General features: G+C 45.0%; 1 protein-coding gene across 1 annotated transcript in view; it reads right to left on the bottom strand.

The window, feature by feature from the left end:
• Dnah6 (dynein axonemal heavy chain 6) overlaps positions 1-19,603 on the bottom strand; it is a 185,874-nt gene that overhangs the window by 54,819 nt on the left and 111,452 nt on the right. Inside the window, 13 exon segments of the mRNA XM_050130231.1 lie at positions 266-333; positions 1,218-1,382; positions 2,391-2,516; positions 3,214-3,417; positions 4,381-4,577; positions 5,454-5,577; positions 7,169-7,430; positions 9,410-9,645; positions 10,707-10,874; positions 12,458-12,700; positions 14,501-14,641; positions 16,922-17,074; positions 18,584-18,815. Of these exon segments, the coding sequence (XP_049986188.1) occupies positions 266-333; positions 1,218-1,382; positions 2,391-2,516; positions 3,214-3,417; positions 4,381-4,577; positions 5,454-5,577; positions 7,169-7,430; positions 9,410-9,645; positions 10,707-10,874; positions 12,458-12,700; positions 14,501-14,641; positions 16,922-17,074; positions 18,584-18,815 (2,319 nt within the window).

The following is a 19,603-nucleotide window of genomic DNA, read 5'->3' as shown; positions in this document are numbered from 1 at the left end:
GGGGGGGGGGGGGGGGGGGGGGGGGAAGTGGGGGAGTGGGAGGCGAATGGGAGGAGGGGGGAGGGGGGAAGTGGGGGAGTGGGAGGCGAATGGGAGGAGGGGAGGAAGTGTAAATTTTTGAATGAAAAAATAAATAAATTAAAAAAAAGAAATTAGTCAGCCCCCCACCCCCTCCAAAAAAATCTCAAACCACCCTTCTAAACAAGACATTAGGAAACCCATGAACATCACCCAGCTTCCCCAACATACTCTCTCACCCAGTTACCTTAGCAGCTGATCTTCCAGACCTGATTTAGTTACAGTGAAATTGATTATGGTGACTTTGATGCACACCTGGAAGAGAAGCAGAGAGGACACAAATGCCTAAGCGCAGCTGGCATGACGTGATGGGCTTCCTTTACGGGACCAGGATCTCCGCTGTCCGGGAAGGGCATCTCTAGTCTGATTACATACATGCCTACCCACACGCACCAAGAAGACCGTGTCGTTCAAAAGTCAATGGCTTCAGAATTCCATTCATGATTTTCTCTCCCTCTTCCCCTCACTCAGGATCCTTTGCGATAGCTTAAGGATCAATGAGCCAGAAAGGGATAGCAGCAGCATTTTAGAATCAACAAATTGGGTTTGAATTTCAGCTACACCCTGCAGTGGTTGCATGATTTTAGGCAAACCTTTCACCTCTGTCAGGTTTTCATTTTTGATAGTTATAAAGATTCACAGGGTATCTGTGGGGACTGGACAAGGTAATAAAATTAGTTACATATAGTGCTTTGCCCATGTCTGTTAAAAAGAAGCTTTATGGTAATAAAATGAGCTGCTTTACGTCTTCCATCTCATCATAGCATCTTTAGGGGAAACTATTAGTATACTCTCATAATATTCAGATTTCCCTTGAAAAAAATCAAGGGCATGGGGCAGGCATTTCTAAAACAGTTACTGGAACTCTGGCCAGTGAATGATTCTCTAAATTCTCTAGAGTTTTCTAACAGTATTTGGGAGTACAGGACATGGACATGTTGTTGTTCTGGGAACTGACTGGGTGGGGCATTGTGTCCTATGGCAGGAAAGGAGGGTGTCGGAGGGAGAGAAGGGGGAGCAGGAGAGGTTGTCAGCTGGTCCCTGCATGGGGGACTCCACCAAGCTCATTTCAGCGGCTCATCACACGGAACTCATCTGGGTGAAAGGTTCCAGCTCATACACTAGCGGCTCATACACACCTCAGGCAGGTAGTGTGGGTTCGGCATTTTTGTTGTCATATAGAACCTGAAGCTCTTGTCGTAATCGATGTCTGAATCTCCGAGGCGGATGAGTAGTCTTCCGCCACTGATGAAAGTTTGCTTTAAAAGAATGGGTTCCAGGGCTGGATCCAGGACTTCTCTGAGCTGAAAAATGGAAATGAACCATGAAGAAAACAAAAAACAAAACAAAACAAAACAAAAAACAACAAAAAACAAATGGAAAATGGATGCCACCAATTTGACATTTAAGAGTCTCAGGATTGACTTTGAATAAGTACTTTCCCAGTCATCATGTATTTCCTAATACCCTTCCATCACCTCTAACAGTGCGTGCTCTCTGATTAGTTATCACTTGCATAAGTGGTTAAGAGCACACAAGGGGACTGCCTTTATTTAGAATCATCTCACATGCTACTCATCCCTCTGAGAAACTATCTTAGAGAGGAACATGATGGCACATGACTGCCGGGTGACCTAAGCTGTCTACACACAAGTAGGTCTATGTGGTGATACCATTTTCTGCAACTTCCTTTTGATCTCCAATAGACTAAACTTTTGCTAGATCTTGTAGCCAAATAAATAATCTACCTCGATGTCATCTAAGATTGTACACTTAGTTGGTAAGCTTGTGGTGTAGCGAGAGACCCTGTTTCATAAACAAGAAGTAGACTGATAGAGGAGGACACCCAAGGTCAACCTCTGCCTGCCACATGCATGCACATATGACCCACATCCTCCCCAGCCCTCACACGGAACCCTGAGATAGACAAGACTGATTTCACACTGATAAGCAGGCAGGGACCACGTCTGAAAGGAACACTGTAGCAAATACAGAGAGGATCCAACAGTGAGCATCGTGGAGATGACTCCAAGCTCTGGAGAGCAGGGAAGGCCCACAGTGAGGCCTGGGAATGAGCAGTGTTGGAAACTAAAGACTCAGCTACAAAATAAGGTGGTGAAACCTCCTTCAACTAACGGATTCCAGCTCATCTGAGAATGTGCTGTTTGAGTAGCAACTGGTTTGACCAACTTGAAAATGGACTTGACTGGGGTCCTTCACATGTGCAGGTGTGGTCCATTGGCCTGAACAGAGAGCATGCTGGACATTGGATAGTTAGGAACTAACATGAGAGGGCAAAGCAAAACTCAAACCTCTTCCAGCAAGACAGGCAAACCCAGCCGGATAGAATTTTCTAGAATCCGCAAGAAATTGTTGTCTGTAAGCTTAATGACCTTTAGCCCGCTCTTGCTCTCCTTGTTTCTTATCCAGCGGTTGGCCTGTGAGAGAAAACACAAGAAGGTCCTTGCTTCTGAGTAAAACAAAAGTCAGGGAAGGGGAAGTTTCTAAAATAAAGTTTAGAGAGACTGTTCGACTACATTGGAGACATAAAAAACAAAACCCCAAACAAAGCGAAAATTCCTCTTCCCATGAAAATACCGCTTAAGTCCAATGTTTGAGCTTCCTCTTTTTGTCCAAGTTTAAAACAAAGGAAGAGAAGAGCAGCCTAGGAAAGCCAGCTGCCTGTCACTCAGGTCCTGAGACTTTCGCTGTGCTGGTCCTTGCTTAAGTATTTAGGAAACCAGACAGCAGGGCTCTGTAAATTGAAAGCAGGCTTGTCCCAATTCCATCTATTCTGACTTCAAACTGATTTCTAAGGCTTTTTAGGATAAAAGTATTCACGATCACGAATTTCTGTCAATTTATATGCTCCCTAATAGAAGACGGAAAACTAATGGCCAGTCTTCTAAATTAAACTAGTCAAAATGAAGAGAAAGCTCTCGGCCAGGTCCCTTCTTACTTTTCACAAGACCAAACACTTCTGGATGGCCAGGGACTCTGAGCAGAAGACTTCTCAGCTCCCCTGGTCTAAGTCTCCATGGCTATTCAATTCTGTTAAATTCCTCTCTTCCATGTTAGCACAGGTAGATAAATATTCAGCAGACGGCCCCTCGGTCACGAGTGTTTGCTACACACCTGATCTTGGGGATCAATCATCAAAGGCCACCTTCTCCCCTGAGTAACCAAAATGCCATTTTCCGTTGATATCAAGTCTCTGGGCAGCCCGTCAGTGTTCCACTGCCGGATTTCGTAGGGATCTCCAAGAGTGTTAATGAGACTGAAGGAAGGGTCAATCGGGATGTGCAGGACCAGGCAGGACTCAATCCAGCACTCTATAAGCTGTATAAATAAGGAGGAACATTCAACACACGGTGGAGAGCAGCAAGAAGCCAGTGCCTGGGGAGCTATGGTCTACTGATATCCATAGGGGACATGGAACAAAGAAGTGGCCTAAAACTCAGGGATCTGGCACCAGAACGGTGTCGTTAGCTATAACACAGGCATGCCAGCGTCTGTGTGGATTCCAGTCTTCTCATGTGAAGAAGACTGTGGTTCTCATGATGGCTGTGTGTACCGCTGCGTGATACAGAACTGTCTTTCCCTGCTCCCCAGCAAAGGACTATTCACACTGAACCAGGGGACCCCTGAGCACTTTCCGAGACTGGTGGCTCTTAGACCAGGTTCCACTGCTCAGGAAGAAAGTTATTTCATAAAAAATGGCTATGCAATTCTTCCCAAAAGGAATTTTCTCTAAAAAAGTAGACATGTAGACAGAATATCTGTGTTCTGATAATATATATATATATATATACACACACACATATATATATACACATATATATGTGTGTGTGTGTCCACATACATATAAAGAAAAGAACCCCAGAAAATGCAGATTCATCCAGTGCCTTGTTCCTTTTCATCTTCTCTTTGTGCTTGTCCCGCCTCTTCAAGAGTCCACATCTATGCTGACTTTAGATGCCACTTGTTATAAAGGCAGGGACCTCAGGGTATTCTTGTTCCCCCAGGTCATTGTGTTGAGTGATGGATAGCTTTATAATGAAGGAGGAGGAAAGGGAAAAATATGCTATTGGATGCCTAGGTGTAGATGGCCGGTCACCAGACAACAGGAGAGGTAAAGGCCTGTGTCTGTGTGTGTGTGCGCATGTGTGTGCGTGTGAACGTAATAAACATTTCTGCTCTGATGAACTGCCATAGTGGAGAGCTTCCATCTAAACCGAGGAAAACGGGTTCCTCGTGCCCCACCCAGTTCCCCCAGCTTCTTACCACTCTACACTTACTCACCAACTGCCTGTACTGAGCCGTGAAAGCCCCATAATAAGCCACACAGGCCGCTGCTATAAACACATTGCCAACGATGTTCGCTATCTCCTCCTGGAACTTCTCAATGCTTTCTTCCCACCGGACCTGCTCGTCTCCTAAGGCAGCTGTCAGCTTTCCTGCACGTACCAGGCGCGCTTTGGTCAGGGCCATGTTCCTTGCTGGACAGTTTTGGGAACATTGGGTCATATTAGTCAATATTTTCCAAATTAATTTTTATTTCTTTGTTTTTTGAGACAGGGTTTCTCTGTCGCTTTGGGGCCTATCCTGGAACTAGCTCTGTAGACCAGGCTGGCCTTGAACTCACAGAGCTCTGCCTGTCTCTGCCTCCCGAGTGTTGGGATTAAAGGCGTGCACCACCACTGCCTGACTTATTTTCCAAACTCTTAATAAGAGTTGACTTATTTGCTTTGGTTTCCAAAGGAGCTAGTATTACAAAGCTAGTGATGCCAGCTCATCTCCACAAAAGCTTACACCCGTTCCTTCCGTGTGTACATTTCAGAGCCAAGTCTAGTCTCTTCCCATACTGGGAACTTCCTGTGTGCTCCTTACTCTGCCTGAAGACAATGCTGTCTGTGGTCTGCGGTATTTATTGTTTACACCAAAGTCACGTGTTCTTTAGAGTTCTAACATAAATGCTCTACCAAGGGTTTTTGTATGTAAGATGGGGAATTTATACAGCATCTGCATCTTTCCCACCTGATACTAGAAAGCTCATTAGAGGACAGCGAAAGCATATCCTACTGGTTTGATTACAGCTGAGATCTGGGAGCTGAGAGACAGCTCAGCAAGGAAGAGTGCTTGCTGCTGCTGCGAAGGACCTGAGTGTGGGTCCCAAAACCCTTGTCAGATGGCTCACAACCCTGGCTCTGGGGCATCTGATCCTCTTCTGCAGGCACTGCAGTCATGTGCTTATACACACACACACTTGTAAATAAAGTAGGGCCTTTTGAAAGCTATGATCTGACTCTCTGAAAACTCTTTCTCCTCTTGAAAACCAGGCCTTTCCTGTCTGAAGTAAGTCTCAAGTCTCTTACCCAGACTTTCTTTCTCATTCACGCCTTTGTCGTACTCGTCTTGCAAAGCCTTTATTTGATCCTCCACTTTTTTCAGCAACGCTTGCTTCTCTTTCAGAGTGGCCATTGTAATGTCAAGTTCGGCCTAATAAAAGCAAGCAAGAAAATGGGTCCCCCCAAAATTGATTTGCCTATATATAAAACTGATTTAAAGTATGATTTATGTTCCTTTTTACATGTTCCACCTTGCACAGCTTGGGCTAGGGACGTAGTGTGGTGGGTAGGATACTTGTGGAACATGTGTGAAGCCTACATTTGATCCCTAGTGCTGGATAAAACCAGGCACTGTGGTGCACACCAGTAATCCCTTCACCTGGGAGGTAGAGGCAAGGGGATCAGAAATCCAGATAGCAAGTTTAAGGCCAGCCTAGGCTGCATGAGTTCCCCTCCTCTCTATAAAGTAGAATATAATCAGACAAACAAAGAACAAGAACAGTGGCCAGCAAAATAAGGCATATAAAATAGAGAAACAGATGTAGTAGTTACCATAATGGTGTATGATTTTAAATTATAAAACAAATTGAAGCTTCATGTATGATTTAGACTTCTATTTTCTAACTAGTTCTCTGTATCAGAAGTCTACCAGCTAATTAAGGCCCATAGGCCACAACTAGCCTATTGCTTATTTTCAAAAAAATATTTTATTGGCATATATGAGTTATATATAATAGGCTTCATTATGGCATTTTCATGTATGTTTATAATGTATATTTATCACATTACCCACTCTTCCCCATTACCCTTCTCTTTCCAGCTAGTCCCCTTCCTCCTTCGTGCCTTTTGTTTCTAATAACCGAATGAGTCTCATCAGGGTTGCTTACAGGACCCTGGGCACCACGCCAGTGGGCAAGTGCTTCTCCCTCCCCCAGAAGTGGGGGACCACTGTTTCTGTACATGCTGTGAGCTAGACTAGGGCTTCTTCTTTCTCCTCCTTCCCCACCCCTACTTCTTGGCTCTCTTTCTTCAGGGTTCTGAGGACTCAGAACTTTGGGTGCAGAAGACAACATTCTCACCGAGTCACGCCCGCACCCTCTAAGACAGGTCTTTCCTCAGAGAACAGTTTGAGGCACGATACTTGTGTGACACTAAAGGACAGTGTTCACCATAAAGTGATGCTGGACCCTCGCCATGCTTGTTGGTGCATGCATTGTTTACATGCTGGCTGGTTCTGTCGGGTAATCACAGCGCTGGAGCAGTATTTACTATCTGGACGTGCCTAGAAAGATTTTGCTCAGCCCTGCTTGATACCCGTATCTTCGGTAACCTGCTCCACCTGCAGGCCTTTGTTCCTCTTGGGAAGACTGAGGACCACATGTCTGATTGTGCGTTTAGTGGTTCTCACACCTGAGATGACCCCGCCAGGTGTGGGAATGCAGACCACCAACACAAGAAATGTCAGAAACTCCACCAGCATCACAGACGTCTTCCCCTTTCCCTGATACGAGGGAGAGGAATCTACTCAAGACACTTTCCTCTTACTTTACAAAAGGCTGACCTCAAAGATTTCTGGGGAAGAAATCTGCCTGCTCTTATTAAAAGTGAGTTACTTTCAGGACTGCAATCACTACCTCACTGCATACAAGAGGATCACAGCGGCTGCCACAGAGAGCGTGAGTGATGCTGTGTGGTCACGACCTTCTTCTATTCTCTGAAACACCACATTATGGACAGCGTACCTGGGCAGCTCTGAGTTTCTGCCTCTTCGGTTCAACTTCCTTGACCACCCGAGAGTACAGATCCATGGCTCTCACCCACATGCACATGGATTTACAGGCTTTGGACACCTTCTCCACCTTCTCGGGCACGAAGTCAGGATTGTGGATGTACTTTTGAAGCTTTGCCAGTATCTGAGGTTTGATGTTTTCCTTATCGTATTCTAAAAGCCTCCTCAGGAAGTTAGAGTCACCAAGAAGCTGCTTTGCTGTTGGCCAGTCGGGCCTGAAAGAGACCATGGGGAGCTAATGGCATTGCCATCAAGCAATGGGAAAACACCAAGATGAACTCCTGTGAGAACATGAGAACATGACCCCAGGAGGTGGGGAGTTTTAGTCTAGGCACGGGAATTTTGCTAATGGCCCAATTAATTCTTGGGGAGAAAGGCAACTGGATGATTAAATCTCTATGACTTAGATTCAGTAGAGAATGAAAAATAAAATAAGAGTTTTAGAAATGTAAGACATTAGAGAAACAGTAATTAAAAAAGATTTATATATTTTTAGTGATGTGTGCGTTGTGTGTGGGAATATGTATGTGTGTGTGTCCTGACTATGAAGGCAGAGACATGGGATCCCCTGGAATTGTTGTTTTGTATTCTTCACTCTTTGGCTCTTTTGGGGGGGCTGCCACCCAGCTCCCAAATAAATCACACAGAGGCTTATTGCTATTTATAAATGCCTGGCCTTAGCTTGACTTCTTTCGTGCCAGCTTTTCTTAAATTATTCCATCTATCTTTGGACTCGGGGCTTTTATCTTTTTCTATCTCTGTATAGCTTTTTCTTTCCTGCTTCGTGTCTAGTTGTGTAGTTAGGTGGCTGGCCCCTGATGTCCTCCTCCCTCCTTTCTCATTCCCTGATCTTTTTCTTTCCTGGATCTCTCTCCTATTTATCTTCTCTGCCTGCCAGCCCCGCCCATTTCTCTCTCCTCCCTCGCTATTGGCCATTCAGCTCTTTATTAGACCATCAGGTTTTTTAGACAGGCACAGTACCACAGTTTTGCAGAGTTCAACAAATGCAGCATAAACAAAAGTAACACACCTTAAAATAATATTCCCCAACAGGAACTGGAGGTCCAGGTGGGTGTGAACCAGCTGATGAGGACTGGTGCTGGGAACTGAACTCAGGTCCTCTGAAAGAGCAGCAGTTGCTTTTAACTGCTGAGCCATCTCTCCAGTCCTGAAGTTATGGTTTTTATTTTAAAAACACCATAGCACTTACATTTTATCTCCTTTGCTTCAACTTTGACCTTTAAACTGTCTTGCTAGGGTGTCTTTACAAATACATTCTAACTAAGCTGTGCATCTCTTAGTCAAACAAACATGTCCTTTCGAACTTTTGCCACATTGATATTCTCTCTCTCTCTGTCTCTCTCTCTCTCTGTCTCTCTCTCTGTCTCTCTCTCTGTCTCTGTGTCTCTCTCTCTCTCTCTCTCTCTCTCTCTCTCTCTCTCTCTCTCTCTCTCTCTCTCTCTCTCTCTCTCTCTCTCTCTCTCTTTCTCTCAACAGGGTTTTCTGTGTATCCCTGACTGTAGACCAGGCTTCACACTGATATTTCTAAGAAATTCTGACCATGTAGAAAAGATGTCCAGTGGTTCTTAGGTCCCCTTTGCCCATGTTTACCTGTGCTTTGCATAGGGCCCTGGTCTGACCATGGTGCCAGCATAAGGGCCTGTGGAAACATCTGGGGGTAGTGGGGTGTCCAGACTCTGCTCAGTTTTACGTAGACAGGTGTATATATACATATATATTTTCATATATTCATATGAAATTTTTAAAAGGGCATTTTTGAAGAAAATTTGAAAACTAAATGTCATCCAGACTTGGCATAACATATATATGACCTTTCATGAAGAAATCACAGCCTGTCTGTTCAGTTCCCTCCCATTCCAGGAAAACCATGGGTCTCTAAGCTTTTTCCAAGGCCTCATACCCAAACGAGCATCTTCTAAAAAAAAAAAAAACCTGCTCATGGCTTTGCCCCCCAATTTCCTGCATCCTATAGAAAATGTTTTATTTCTCCCACTCTCTATCATAAAATAGACATTGAATAAAATGTTTGCTGACTAAGCTTGTTGAATGACTATCTCAAACCAAAGAGGTAGACTGGTTAGAGAATAGAATGAATATACGGATAGGAGAATACTAAAATGGAGAAAATGCACTAAAGGAAGATCTCCCCAGATATTCTGAACGACTGACTTACTTGGCATTTAAGAGGATGGAGATGGCTTCCATCACAGTCATGACCAAATCAGGGGGCTTTGTGAAGACTCTGATTTCAGATATATCCGCTTTATCTAAGGAATCCAGCGCTTTATTGGCAGCGTCCAGGGCAGGGAGCGCTTCCTCAAGGTCTCTCTGGGCATCATCCGCTATCGCTTGAGTCTCTTCGGCTTTCACTTTTGCTATTGCTTCATCTTCTTGCACAACATTTCGGACCTAAGCACAGAATCGAGATTGCTTAAGAGGTCTCGTTAAGGCTGAGCATCCTTAAGCAAAGGAAATCTGAAATCTGAAATCTGAAATGTACAGAGCACCAAAGATCATCAATTCAATATTCCAAATATCAAGCAGAGAATTCCACACTTGACCTCACGTGATGGCGATAGTTGAGTTCAGGCAGCTAAAATGATTGTACCAAGTCACTACAATATGATGTTTATAAAGTGTAGACAAGTCAAATGGACTTATACTTAGATTTGGGTCTCTTATTGTATATTTTCTATTTATGCAGATATTTCAAAAGCTAGAAAAATCCAAAAGGTTTCTTGTGCTAAGTAAGCATTTCTGATAAGAGACACCTGACTTGTGTTTGAAGAGCCAGGATAATGATCTGTATTTGTCCTTTGTGCTGGACCAATGGTGAGACGGAGATATGTTTCATCCATCTTGTATCTTATGATAACATTAATAGTCACCGAGGGTACCAATTCGGTAGTAAATAACCATTCTCATTTGGACAAGTGAAATATATTTACAATTTAAAACATTACTGAATTTCTAGAAAAATAGCATTACTGATTGTGGTATCTATTTTAATGACACATATAATAAAATGATCTGATCACTTATTGTGATTGCCAACTTGACAGAATTTACAATCACCATGGAAACACAACTCTGGGCACATCTCCAGGGTTGTTTCTAGAAAGGTTCCACTGAGTAGGAAAGATGACCCTGGATGTATGGCACCATTCTATGGGCTTTGGCAGGCTGGGGTCTTAGACAAATAAAAATGAGAAAGCAGACTGAACATCAGTGCCCACCTATGTTGGCTTTCTAATTTCGGATACACTGTGACCAACTGTCCCACACTCCTGAAGCCATGGTGGACTGTACTCCCTCAAACTGTTAGCTCAACAAACCCGTCTACACTTAAGTTGCTTCCTGTCAGATAGTTGGTCACAGCAATGAGAAAAACGATACACTTTTTCTATGCAGCTGTTGAGATGGCAGTTGAAGCATTTTTATCCATACGACCATTCTCATAACACCAATACCTGATCAGCATTTTCTTGATCCACCACCAGCTTTTCCATCAGGGCTTCAACGTCTTGTGATTTCTGTAGTAGCACAGGTTCTAAAGCCGAAAGGTCTAGTTTCATTTTATCCACTAATATGTTTGTTTCTAATAGCTTGGTGAGACCATTCTTCACACGATCTCGTGCCTAAATGACAAAGATTTCACAACAGTGTTACAAGCTGTAGACTGCTGTCGATTAATTATTTACACATTAAATTTTATACGACAGAATCACCACACTATTGTGTAACACTTCAAGTTGTGAACCCATGACAAGTAGAGAAACCTACAGTTCCTAGGCAGCACAACGCTAGGAACTGGCCGCACGGATGACGGTGTGCTTGGCTCCAACCCTCTGCCTACAGCAGTGGGATGTCTCTGAACCATATGGCTCACTGATGGAAGGGAGCAAAGTCTCTGATTTTTCTTCTTCATGGTAGCATGTTGAACGTCAGAGATAAGTTCAAACAGGAACCCCTGGAGGCCTTTATTCTGGGAGCTTGTTCTCTTAGAGTGGGTCAAGAGCACTGAGGGCCTAGAGTCTTGAGAACTGGACTCTGATCACTGGGGTGAGAACCCTTATCTGGGATCACGGATGTGGCATATGGTACAGGAGACTCTGGAAGAAAGAGGAGGCGCTGTCTTGAAGGTGCATTGCAAAGATCATTGGGAATGGACAGAAGTCAAGGTGACTGTTGGGCTGGTTACCAGTCATGCATTCTGCAAGGCTAGGGCCCCTGAAAAGGTGTCCGCTTGCTGAGTCTAAAATGTTTGAGTTTTGGACCACGCTATTGGCTGCATGTGGAGGAGGATGGCAGCCACTATTTCTGGGCACCTTCCATGTCAGGCCCTAGTTTAAGTCCCTTGTGAACACTGTGCCTTATGTATTTCTTTTTTTTCCCCCTCTTTTGCAGTGTTATTTAAATTTCACAGCAATCCAAGTAGGAGCTGCAAGTATTTCTAAGTTTTTTTTCTAAGTTAAAAAAATTCTGTGTTACTTTTTTTTTTTTTTTAAATGAGATCTAATGTAGCCTAGGCTAACTTCAAGCTTGCTATGAGCTGAGGACAGCTTTAGACTTCTGGTCCTCCTGCTCTGTTGTTCATGTGCTGGTATTATAGGCAGGTGTGTTGCTCCAAGGTTAGGGTTATCTTCTAATCAAGTGCACAGGCCTTTCAGAGCAGGCCCAAGATGGTTATGTAAGAGGCAGAGTGCGGGTGGCATGGACAGTATGGGACAGAAAGCCCTCGGTCTTGGTGTTGACCATCAGCACATGCTGGAGCATTCAGACCTCATCTTGTTGGGTGTTGACCATCAGCACATGCTGGAGCATTCAGACCTCATCTTGTTGCTCATCAGTGCTGTCTTCTGTGGTAAAGCCCACAGTGATGGTGCGATCTCTGCTCGACCTCTGTGCTATTGTGTTGTCTTTATTCTATTGAGCCAGCAACTCATATATGTGAAAGAAGGAAGAGAAAAGAATATTCAGGAAGGGGGAAGCCCTTGCACCAACGCAAGAAGACACTTTCTTTGTGTCATTACAGGTTGTACAGAGTATGGTTTGGTTTGAAGATGGCTCTGAAGATAGAGGGGGATGTAACTCAGTGGTAGAGCAATTGCTTAACATTTGGAGTAAAACAGGTACATAGGTGTTTTAGTCACCGCCCCCCCCCAAAGATTTAGCTTTAAGACAAAAGACAAATTGTTTTCATGGACATGACTGGACGTACCGAAACTAACTGCTTCCTTTTCTCAGTGAGCATGGTCAGGTAGAGGTTGATTAGCTCCAGGTAGGAGGTGGGCGTGGTGTAGTAGCGCCTGCGCAGCTCACTGTAGTAGCGGTCCGCCATCTGGGAGACACTCAGGTGCACGTTCACACACATGAGGGAAAGCTTTTCTTTTAGATCGTCACTTCCAGTGTCGACAGCTGAGAAAAAGGTCTTTGATACAGACAGAAGTGCTTCTCTGGGCCACTGTAAATAAAGAAGGCATTAGAAAAAAAAAATCCTGTCTGTCATTTTTACAACACATCATTCAACAATTAGGAAACTGCATTTCTCTGGGACTTCTTGTCTGGTCCTTCCTTTCACCTAGTCTACTCCTGCTCCTGCCATTGGGGCTTCATGATCCAAAGCTTATTACTGGGGACTCGAGTCTGCATTTGCGGACCAGTTTGTCCCCAGAACGGCATCAAGAACATAGAAGATGCTGATGAACATTGACTGGTAGATGAAGGAATGGCTGGTTATCTTTGGAATTCCAGGCGTGGAATGATCCACTTTACAAGGCCTTTTGTCTTCGCCGTGGTACACAGTTGTGGGGTTGGGTCTGTCAAGGTAATTGCTGCCCTGCATAGACCCCAACTCCTTCCCACCTCTCTCACATCAAACTCTCCGACCCTTAGTCAAATGTGACCCTTAGTTACTCCTTGCTGCCGTTGGGCAGCTGAGTACATTTGGAGAGGAACCCCCATTCTCCCTCATGTTCCCTGATGGTGGTTTATTTTTTGAGTCAGGGTTTTTCACTCTGCGGCCCAGGCTGGTCTTGAAGGAAACACAATCCTATTTTTACCCTCCCTAGCACTGGGATGATGGCACCATACTTGGCTTGCTTTGCTTTCAGTTCCTGACAACTAGCCCCCGTGAGGTACAGACAGGCCTGAGCCTTTCCTAACGCATCGGCTTTGTAGTCTTGGGCTTTGGGCACCATTTCCTAGACTTACGCTGTCCTTTGTGGTACTTTCAGTTGATTGTTTTGCTTCCCACATGAATGAAAAGACCAGAAGCAAGTAACACTTCAGTGAGCTCTTACTCTGCCGCCACCCCAACATCTCCCCACCTGCATCCGTGCCTCTCACCCGCCCCTTGCCACTCAGGGCACAGCTTCTTCAGGGACAACCACGCCCTGTGCCTCATTGCCCTTCAATGAGGGTTAGGGTTGTATCAGTGTGTTTCTCTTCCTGGATCACGAAGTTTAAAGCTACCATTCAAAAGCACTTCTTTCTGGGTCAGCAAGTTGGATCAGCAGGTGAAGGTGGCTGTTGCCCAGTCTGCCAACTTGAGCTTGAGCCCTGGACCCACATGGCGGAAGGAGAGAGCTGACTCCCGCAAGATGGCATCTGGCCTCCATATTGTATGCACCCTGCCCCCTACATAAATAATGTAATAAGAAATTTAAAGATAGGATCTTCTTAGCCTCTTTTTACCCTTCTAGCCCTTACTCAAGTCTTTCTGTCTCCTTTGGGAAAATGCCTTGAGATTGTTCCTTCTACTACTGTCTCTGCTACCCCCTTTTGTTGAGATTTATTTATTTTTATTTTCTGTGTGTTGGTATTTTGCCTGCAGGTACATCTGTGCGCTATACTGTGCAGTGTCCTTGGAGGTCAGAAGAGGTAGTTAGATCTTCTGGAACTAAACAATCTTTAGCAGCCGTGCTGGATGCTGGGAAGCGGATCTGGGTCATCTGGAAGAACAATTGATGCTCTTAACTGCTGAGCCGCCTCTGCCACTCTGCCTCTTCTCTTTTCAGTTCTCTCCCCGACCGTGCCCTGAAATGGCTCTTGTTGGGACCATGATGACTTCAGTGTCAGTGGCCTCTTCTTCCTTTACAAACTGTGTTTTCTCCTTGTTCATGACCATCACCATACTCTTATGTCTGAGTGACTTCCTAGCAGCGTTTTGACCAAACACGAGTGTCCTAAGCTGTGCTCAGACAGCGTAGTAGCCCAAACAGGCAAATCTGTCTTCTCAGAGAGGTGCCTGGGTGTCACTAACCTGGACAAACCAGTCGATGGTGCAGCAGTTCACCAGGGATGGGAACATCCGGCACCGGGACCTGAAGGCCTCGCCAACTGGGCTCATGCAGAGAACAATGTGCAGCTTCTGCCGCACTCTGCTGATGAAATACTGGAACACCTGGTAGCAAAGATCAGTTTTCAGTTTGAAATAAGGAAGGGACAGCAAGGGCAACAAGTGAGGATATTATCATCAAATACAACTAGCTTAGATAAATGAATTGCCAATATCTTCAGTGTGGTCGACAAAATCTAGACTCACCCGGAGGATGATTGTGAAGGGTTATCTCGGTCATGTTACTTGATGTGGGAAGACCCAGTTAATTCTGAGTGGGAGCTCTTCCTAGGCAGGGGATCCTGGACTTTATACAGCAGAGAAGGGAGCAGGCCTCTAACACACACGCCTTTATTACTCTGCTTTCCAATGTGGATGTGATGTGTCCGCTTGCTTCTAGCTCTTGGTACCACGACTTCCCTGCCATGATGGGCTGTACCCCGATGGACTGTACTCCTGATGGGCTGTACCCCTGATGGGATGTACCCCTGAAGGGCTGTACCCCTGATTAGCTGTACCCCAATGGGCTGTACCCCCGATGGACTGTACCCCTGATGGGCTGTACCCCTGAAGGGCTGCATCCCTCATTAGCTGTACCCCGATGGGCTGTACCCCTGATGGACTGTACCCCTGATGGGCTGTACCCATGAACTATGAACTGGAATAAACTCATCTTTAAGTTAGCTCTGTTAGATTTTTTTTTTTAAATCATAGCAACAAGAAACTAGTGAAGACACTCATGCAGTCTGGAAATATTAAAATGGCAGCTTGAGGCAGATCTGGTGGTAGTACAATCCTGTAACCACAGCTACATGGGAGGTTGAGGCAGAAGGATTGCAAGTTCAAGGCCAGCCTGAACTACAGAGTAAGTCCAAAGTCGCACTGGGAAATTTAGTGAGACTTTGTCTCAAATAATAAAGACACAGTTTTGGAGTCCAGTGATAGATGACTTATCTATTGTGTGAAACCCCGGGCCAATGCCTGGAAGCCCAAAGAAAGAAAAGACATCTTGCAGTTGCCATTGCAACCTGAGCGCTGTATATGACTTCAAAGAGACCTCTTGAACAAAGCAGGGTGCGAGTCCTAGGTTTTGCTTTATTTAGGACAGAGAGCAGCAAGGAGTGAGGGGCAGTCCTGACATTTCCTTTTGCAGTTGTAGACTGAAAGAAGTGGCGTGGGTCTGGAGAGACTATTTTTGAATATTCCTCCTTATTTCGGGTGTTTCCTGCCATGGAGGGGGACACACTGCTTTGTGGCTGGCACCTGACACAGTGACTGGCTGTCAGCTTCCTACTTTAACAGGAAAGGTATAGTAGAGGCCTAGGCTTCCATGGCTGTTAACTCCACAATGTATGTGATGGTTAGTTTTAACCATCAACTTGACACAACCTAGAATAACCTGGAAAAGATCCTCAGTGAGGGATTATCCACCCCAGGCTGGGCTGCGGGCATGTTCACGGACCTAGGAAGACTCAGCCCACTGTGGGAGGCACCATGCTATGGACTGGGCACTGAGTTGCATGGGAGGGAACAGCGGACACAAACAGGCATCAGGGTTGTTTTTGTTTTCTGTCTGCTCTTGACTGTGATGTAAGGTGACCTTCAAGTACCTGCCCTGACTTTTCTGCTATCGGGGACTGCGATCTGGAATCACAAGCCAAACAAGTCCTTTTCTCCCCCAAACTGCTTCTGTCAGATTATTTCCAGTGAACAGGAACAGAACGAGGACAGTGTGCATTGTATATTCACTTCCAGGGGTCAGGCTGCTTCTCTTTCTCTGTCCTCCTGAGGTTCCTCCCCTCCCTAATGAATCCCCTCTGGCTTTCGTAGCAGCAGTAGACTTGCTGATTGTTCTTATCATCTCTGACCCAGGGCAGTTCTCAGGGGGACACAGCCACTATCCAGACATAATGGCCTCAAAGTGGAAGGAGGGGCAGAGAGAAGGGAAGGGCAGGGGTGCTGGAGAAATGAAGGTGGTAGCAGTTATACTGCTCCAGAGAGAGTAATCACATTTCTGTTTTCCTTGTCAGAACCTTGCTGCCTGGCAAGGCTATGAACAGTGTTAGACTTGCGCCTGCAGCCTCCCTCGGGCTAGACACTGCGGTGCACCTAACAAGTACAGGCTCAGAGAAGAATAAAGGCGGCTGACTATGGCTATAATCTCTGTGGGGGAGGGTTTCTGGTTTGTTCTAATTTGTGTTTCCATGGACACACTGAAAATAAAATACAGAGAATTACAAGGAAAACCATAGAAAAATCTTCCCATGGACTCTTATAGGTGAACTGTGGCTGCTGAGCTCAGGTAATCTCTGCTTAGAAAGTCCTAGAACTACTCTGGAGTAGTACCTCATCTCTGTTCCCCTCGGAAATTCCAACTTCCTTTGCTTTTGGTCGGGTGGCTGCTAAAACCTGCTCCAGCTCATCCTTTTCGAATAAATTGGGCACTTCACCCGAATTTAGAATATTATTTATGTCTTCAAGGAACTCTTCTACGACAATCTGTGGGGAGAGCAGAGTGGCCATGGTAAGTCCATCCAACTACAGTTAGTAAAGGAAGGTATCAAATATTCATTCCAAAACATACAGGTACCAGTTCCACCTTTAAAAGATGCTTAAACTGTAGCCAGCATCCTAAATCCTAACACAGTGATTCTATTGAGTTTCCATCTTTCTCTCTCATTTGGCCCCCTGAAGAGCATCTGCACCTGCTCCGGCTTCCCAGCTCCTGCTGTGATAAAACACCCTGTACCACGAGGGGCATCAGGAAGAAAGGGTTTGTTGGAAGTACAGTGCCAGGTTGCAGTCAAGGCAGGAACTCAAAGCAGCTAGTAAGTAGCATCCCTGGCCTAATGCAGAGATAAATAAGCATACCTTTGTTTGTTTGCTCATGCTCAGCAGGCTTCTTCACTCTTCTACCGTTGGGACACCCTGCCCAGGGCAAGGTGCTGCCCATAGTGGGCTGGGTCTTCCACATCAGTTACCAATCAAGACAGTCCCTCACAGACATGCTCACAGGCCAATCTGACCTAGAGAATTCCTCAACTGAAATTCTTTCTCAGGTGACTCTAAATTGTGCCAATTTGACAGTTTAACTAGCACAAAATCCTACCAATCAAAGTCATATATACCTTATATTATACCTTATATTATATACCTTATATTATATACCTTATATTATGCTCCATTCAGTTAGGATTTTGCTGTAAATATTAAATCACACCTCTGTATAGTATTCATATTAACCACAAGTATGGGAGCACAACACACTATGCAGACAACATTCTTTGTATTTCCATGGGCATAAATGGTTGACAAAGTTTAGTTTATGAGTTCATTTTTAGGCCTAGCTTTGCTCCTATTTTCATGGATCAGAATCCCAGGAGTGAGATTAGCATGTAAAGTGAATTAATATCAACTGTTTCTCATTTAGGCTAAATATGACTTTAGTAATATTTAAAATTTCCTTTTGTTAAAATTTGAGTTTTATAAATACTTCCTTTTGGAGAATGTAATCGGCGTACTTTTGCTCTTTAAGCAAGAGCAAAGTTAGCCATATTGACTTCTCTTAGGGAGGACTACCACAAAACAGCATCTTCTGGACACTGCGTGGCTTTGTGTCCATCACTCACAACATCTGCGGCTATCTGCGCAAGCCTGCATGCTCTCAGATCGGTCAGTGTTCAGACATGGATGGAAAGGGCGCTCAAAGCCTTGCGTCTTGCTAAGAGCCTACTGATCTCTGATGACTGGGGAGACTGGGTGAGTCAGTTTTTTCCCGAGAGGACAGCCACTAGTAGGCTGCCCATGCTTCAGTAGATGGCTGTACACCCATGCACTCACGGGTGGAACTAATGGACTTAGTGGGTTTTAAAAGAAAAAAAAAAGACATGAAGTTGGGCGGGGAAACAATCCTCTATGCTTTACCTGCCCTCGAAACACAGTGGATTGTAACAACCCCAAGTGTTCACGGGGGTTGGAACCCTATGTGTTCACTGTTTGAGTACGTACCTGGGTATCTGTGAAAAGGAAAACCATATTTTTGTCTTCCACACCAGCCATTTTGTACAACTTCCTCAGGTCTTCATGGAAACTGTCATAATTATACCCTCGGCTAAGTTCAATCTGCAGGCACTTGTAACCACATATGTGAGCTGCGAGTCTTGTAAGGGACTGCTTTCCTGTGCCCCCTACCCCGACCAGCAGGGCGTTGCCTCTTTCCTGGCGGATCATCCGTGCAATCCTGCAGGAAGCAAAGCAGAGGAAGATTGAGCTCAGGTTCACAGACATGGCTTCTGCGATACAGCTCACACATAGGCAAAACCCAAGTCTCCACCTAGAAGGACAAGCATGCACAACAATCACGGGATCTAGAAAAAGGCCCTGTGGTTCTGAAGAGTTCTGACCAGTCACTGTAGAGATCAACAACATTTTAGAAAGTTGCTGTTGTTTGAGTAAGAATGGCTGCCATGGGCTCATATATTTTAATGTTGGTGTCCAGTTGGTGAGACTGTTCCAGAAAAATTAGGAGGTGTGTCCTTGTTGAGGAGGTGTGTCATTGGGCTCAGGATATGTGATTTCAAAGTTCCATGTCATCTGCAGTTATCTCCACCCCCTCGTGTCTGTAGATCAGAGACAACCTCTCAGCCATGGTTCCAGCACCAGGCCTGCCTGCTCCCATTTTCCCTGCCATGATGGTCATGGATTCCAACCCGCACTAAACACTTTTCTAAGTTTCCTCGCTCGTGTTGTCTCTTCACAGCAATCCAACAGTAAGTAACACACTTGTTGATTCACTTTGGTGAAGATTTGAAACAGTGCAGTGGTCGCACTACTAGATCGGACCACCAAGAAGGAGAACACAGCCTGAGTTCAGGACAAAAATGGAGAGATACGGATACATGTGACCACTAGATTGAGAAGGAGGTTAGCAGAAGCTGAATATATCACATAGGACATCATGGGAAATGCAGCAGGTGAGGCAGAAGAATGCTCAAAGAATGCTCATAATGAGTGTGTGTGTGTGTGTGT

The sequence above is a fragment of the Alexandromys fortis genome, unplaced genomic scaffold (assembly GCF_014885135.2).
Source record: "Alexandromys fortis isolate MF-2015 unplaced genomic scaffold, M_Fortis_MF-2015_v1.1 scaffold_336, whole genome shotgun sequence".
NCBI classification, from domain to species: Eukaryota; Metazoa; Chordata; class Mammalia; order Rodentia; family Cricetidae; genus Alexandromys; species Alexandromys fortis.
The sequence above is the reverse complement of the archived record's forward strand: the minus strand, read 5'-3'. Positions and strand labels throughout refer to the sequence as shown.